A 3,745-nucleotide genomic window follows, 5' to 3' on the forward strand; every position below is an offset into this window, starting at 1 on the left:
TGAGACCTTTATTCCATCTTCAGGGAGCCGCCACCGTCTCGTCTTCTTGAGCATGACACAAACCCTAGCAAAACTGAAAGAAACAACTAAAAACGGTGCCCTCCTGCCGGTCCTTGCCGAGATTCACCGCGCCTCCATGGCCCTAGGGCCACCAGAGAGGAGGCGGACCTACGGCGGCGCCGGCGGGAGGCAGAAACCCTAGCTTTTTTTGTGGAGGAGGAGGAGGTGGCGGCTGGTGGAAAAGGAGATCGAAAGTCATCCAAAAACAACCGTGTTTTTTTTTTCTTTTGTGGGTCTATATATATTTTTGAAACAACTTTTTTGCGGGACTTTTTCCAAAACAAAGGGTATATATGATGTACTCCCTTCGTTCCGAAATGTAAATCTTTTTAGAGTCCAATAAGAGACTACATACGGAGCAAAATGAGTGAATCTACACTCTAGAATATGTCTATATACATACGTATGTAGTTCATAGTGTAATCTTTAAAAAGACTTATATTTAGGAACGGAGGGAGTAGTCAGCATTGGATGCAGTGTGCCCTTTCTACAAAAAGTTATTATGCTATAAGCATGTGAGACGAACACCATGACACCTATTATTGGTGCGCACCAAAAAGTAGCCCAACTAATTGATGGATCCATTAGCGTCACGCACAAGATTAACGCCGCCGATCGATCTCCACCCACATAGGCCCTACATGTCGATCTCGGATCTATATCTCGTGTAGCAATTAGATGGCAAGTCACTGTGTGTAGCACAGTGGACTGGGAAAATTAACGCAAACGTGCGCTAGAAAAACAAGAGTAAATTGTTGTTGGTGTCCCTGTTGTGCAATATTCTACTCCATTTACCCTGTTTAACAACAAATCTTGTTGAAAAACAATCGACAAGATTTGTTGTGCATTCTGACAGCTTGGACCCACCTGTTAGATTCATGCCTCAGTTGATTTGGACGCCACTCGGTGCCACATTCCCGATAATTCAAAATAAATCATAGGAATTCTCTTAGATATTGGGAAAAAGGAAATTCATGTCTGGCACATCTTAACTCACAATTGAATGATTGAGAGATGCATGTTGCACAATTTTGATACTTAGAGTTCAGATACTGTAATTAACAAGCTTTTATTTTAATATTTTAGCCACCTTAAATTACATTTTAACTATAGATTCAAAACTCGAGCAAATAAGAAATTTACACTATAATTTAGATCAACGTTAAAAATTTCTTGAGCAATTGGCTTAATTTGGAGTTAATTAAAATGTTTTGACTATTGTGTGCAGTAGCTATTAATCAGCTATGCATTAGAAAGAATGGGCAAATCACAAATGCTTAGCTAGCAATAGATGGGCTGTTGTTTCTCTCGCGAAACACAAATTGTACAATCATTTGCACCCCAACACTAAATGGCCTCGACAACGACCTATGGGCCTCGGTTGCTCTTTCCATTTTATGAAAAAAAAATTGAGATTCTAGGAATGTTCAGGTCTTCCAACACAACACTCACTCTTCAGCCACTACCATTAGGAAGATTATTGCTGATTTCTACCTTTGGACATATATATTTTAGAATCCTTGTAAAAAACTCGCAACCATGTCATGATTGCAATACCTCTCGTCGCGTTCTAGCGCAACCATGTCCATGACGGCAATACCTCTCTTGCCTTCTAGCGCAAACATGTAACTCTGTCATCCATGATCACCTTTGAGTAATGCATTTAGGTGGGGATCCTTTCTCCCTGGTGATTGTTCAAAAAAGGAAACATTTCGAAGATTTTGTTCACATTAATTACTTGCGGTGGCATTACACTATCTTTGTCAAAAATAAAATCACCGGAATACCTTTTTGTAGATTTTTTATGTAGAACTTTGGAGGAGCTCAAAACAACACGACATAGACGTCCACAGTCCACACACAGCACACCAGCTGACCAGATTATGTATAGATGTTTTTTTACAGCAAGATTATGTGTAGATGTTAATTTAAAGAATGTGCAATATTTCTGTTTCTTTTCCCAAACAATCGAACAACTACTTGTTTATTATCATCAATTGCACACTCGATCGGTACAATCAGCACAAGGTACACTCATTAACAAGTACCCACCCACACTAAAAAGGGAGAAGAGAAAGAGAGGAAAACATCGACTAAAAAAGAGAGGGGGGAAAATAATATAATAATAAAAAGGAAAATAACAGAACTAGGTAGCTAGAGCTTGAGGTTAAGGTCGACCTTCCTCGGCTGTTGCTGCTTCTTGTCGCCGTCCTGGTCGCGCCACCAGCTGCCCCCCGGCGAGCCGCCGTCGGCGACGTGGGGGTACCCGTGGTGCTGGCAGGAGTGCGAGACCTGGATGGGGTACATCGTCTGGTGGTTGGGCATGGCATCAGCGGCTGAGTTGGTGTTGATGGGGGTGGTGTAGAGGTGCGCGTTCCAGCCGATGTTCCTCTCCTTCTTGTGCGCATTCTGGTGCCCCCCTAGCGCCTGCGACTTGAGGAACTTCTTGTTGCAGAACAGGCAGGGGAACAGCCTCACGCCACCACGACCACCATTGCCACTGCCATTGCCACCACCTGATGAAGCAGCCGGAGGAGACGACGGTGACGCCGGCCACGGCGTGTGGGCGAGTGTCAGCGACAGGTCGACGGCGTCCATATCTTCGTCGTTGTCCATGAAGGCGGGAGGTGGTGGAGCCGCCATTCTTTAGAGAGCAAACGAGATCGAATGCTTTTGATCCAGACTCTGGCTCTCCTGGTGCCAATTCTGTAAATCAAGCCTTTACCACTACTAGGTAGCTGCTGGTGAGGTGAGCTCTGCTTGTGGGTGTGTGTGTGTGTTTTTATAGGACGGGGCATAAAAGGGAAGCAGACCCCGTCCTAAATCTGGGAGAGCTGCATTATTGCCAGGGTGGGTCACCATGGCTGTAGCTGCGGAGGAAGACGACATCCAAGTTGGGTGCCTACTACTGTTGCCCTCACCCTGAAGGAACTGAACAACATAATTGCTACAGAGATCACATATGTAGTTGGTACCTAGTACGTAGTACTAGTGATCAATATCATGTACTCTATGTGTTTGTTGTTGTAGCTTTTGGAATATGATCATCCTTATCTACCAAAAAATGGGTTATGGTTTCATATTATTGACTACAAGGAATGCAACAGACAAAACAAAACGTTTTGGTAGGTACTAGCATCGGCCCTCTGAGGCAGATACCCTAGAGCCACCCCCCCTCCCTGCCCCCTTTATTTTGTGCCACCGATGAAGGAAGCGGCGAGGCCCTCGCCACTCCATGGCTCGTAGGGAGGGCTTTGAAAACTGAAGCGGCGTCTTTGGGTGGAGAGGGTCGTGTCCGATGGCGGGCGGTGTGTGATACTGTTGCGCGGATGGCAGTAGGCGTGGGTCACGGCGTGCAAGCCCCCCCCCCCCCTAGTTTTTGGCGGCAGATTTGAAGACACAGTCCCTGACCTAGGCTTCTAGCCCCATCCTACCTGTTATGGATTCGAGTGACTTGTTACTTATTGGTAGGGACGAAGCTAGAAAAAAGTGTGATGAGGTCATATCAAGTGGGGTCGTCTTCTATAAATCAATAGTTATTATTACTAAGTGAGTGAAGGATTTCCTAACTACATTGGTGTTAACTGACCCCCAATGCCTACAATGTAGCTCCGGGCCAGCTTGCTGGATCTAGATGTTGGTTCAGTGAGATAGGTTTCGGAACTTTCGACCAGGGGACTTCCTT

The 3,745-nt window shown here is 45.2% G+C and overlaps 1 protein-coding gene across 1 annotated transcript; it reads right to left on the reverse strand.

Annotated features, from left to right (window-relative positions):
• Positions 1 to 2,025: 2,025 nt before the first annotated feature.
• On the reverse strand, positions 2,026 to 2,839 carry LOC119305084 (zinc finger protein 2-like). The gene has a single exon (XM_037581700.1). The coding sequence runs from the start codon at positions 2,701 to 2,703 to the stop codon at positions 2,215 to 2,217; it is 489 nt and encodes a 162-aa protein (XP_037437597.1). The 5' UTR covers positions 2,704 to 2,839; the 3' UTR covers positions 2,026 to 2,214.
• Positions 2,840 to 3,745: the final 906 nt, after the last annotated feature.

Source organism: Triticum dicoccoides, chromosome 5B (assembly GCF_002162155.2).
Source record: "Triticum dicoccoides isolate Atlit2015 ecotype Zavitan chromosome 5B, WEW_v2.0, whole genome shotgun sequence".
In the NCBI taxonomy this organism is placed as follows: Eukaryota; Viridiplantae; Streptophyta; class Magnoliopsida; order Poales; family Poaceae; genus Triticum; species Triticum dicoccoides.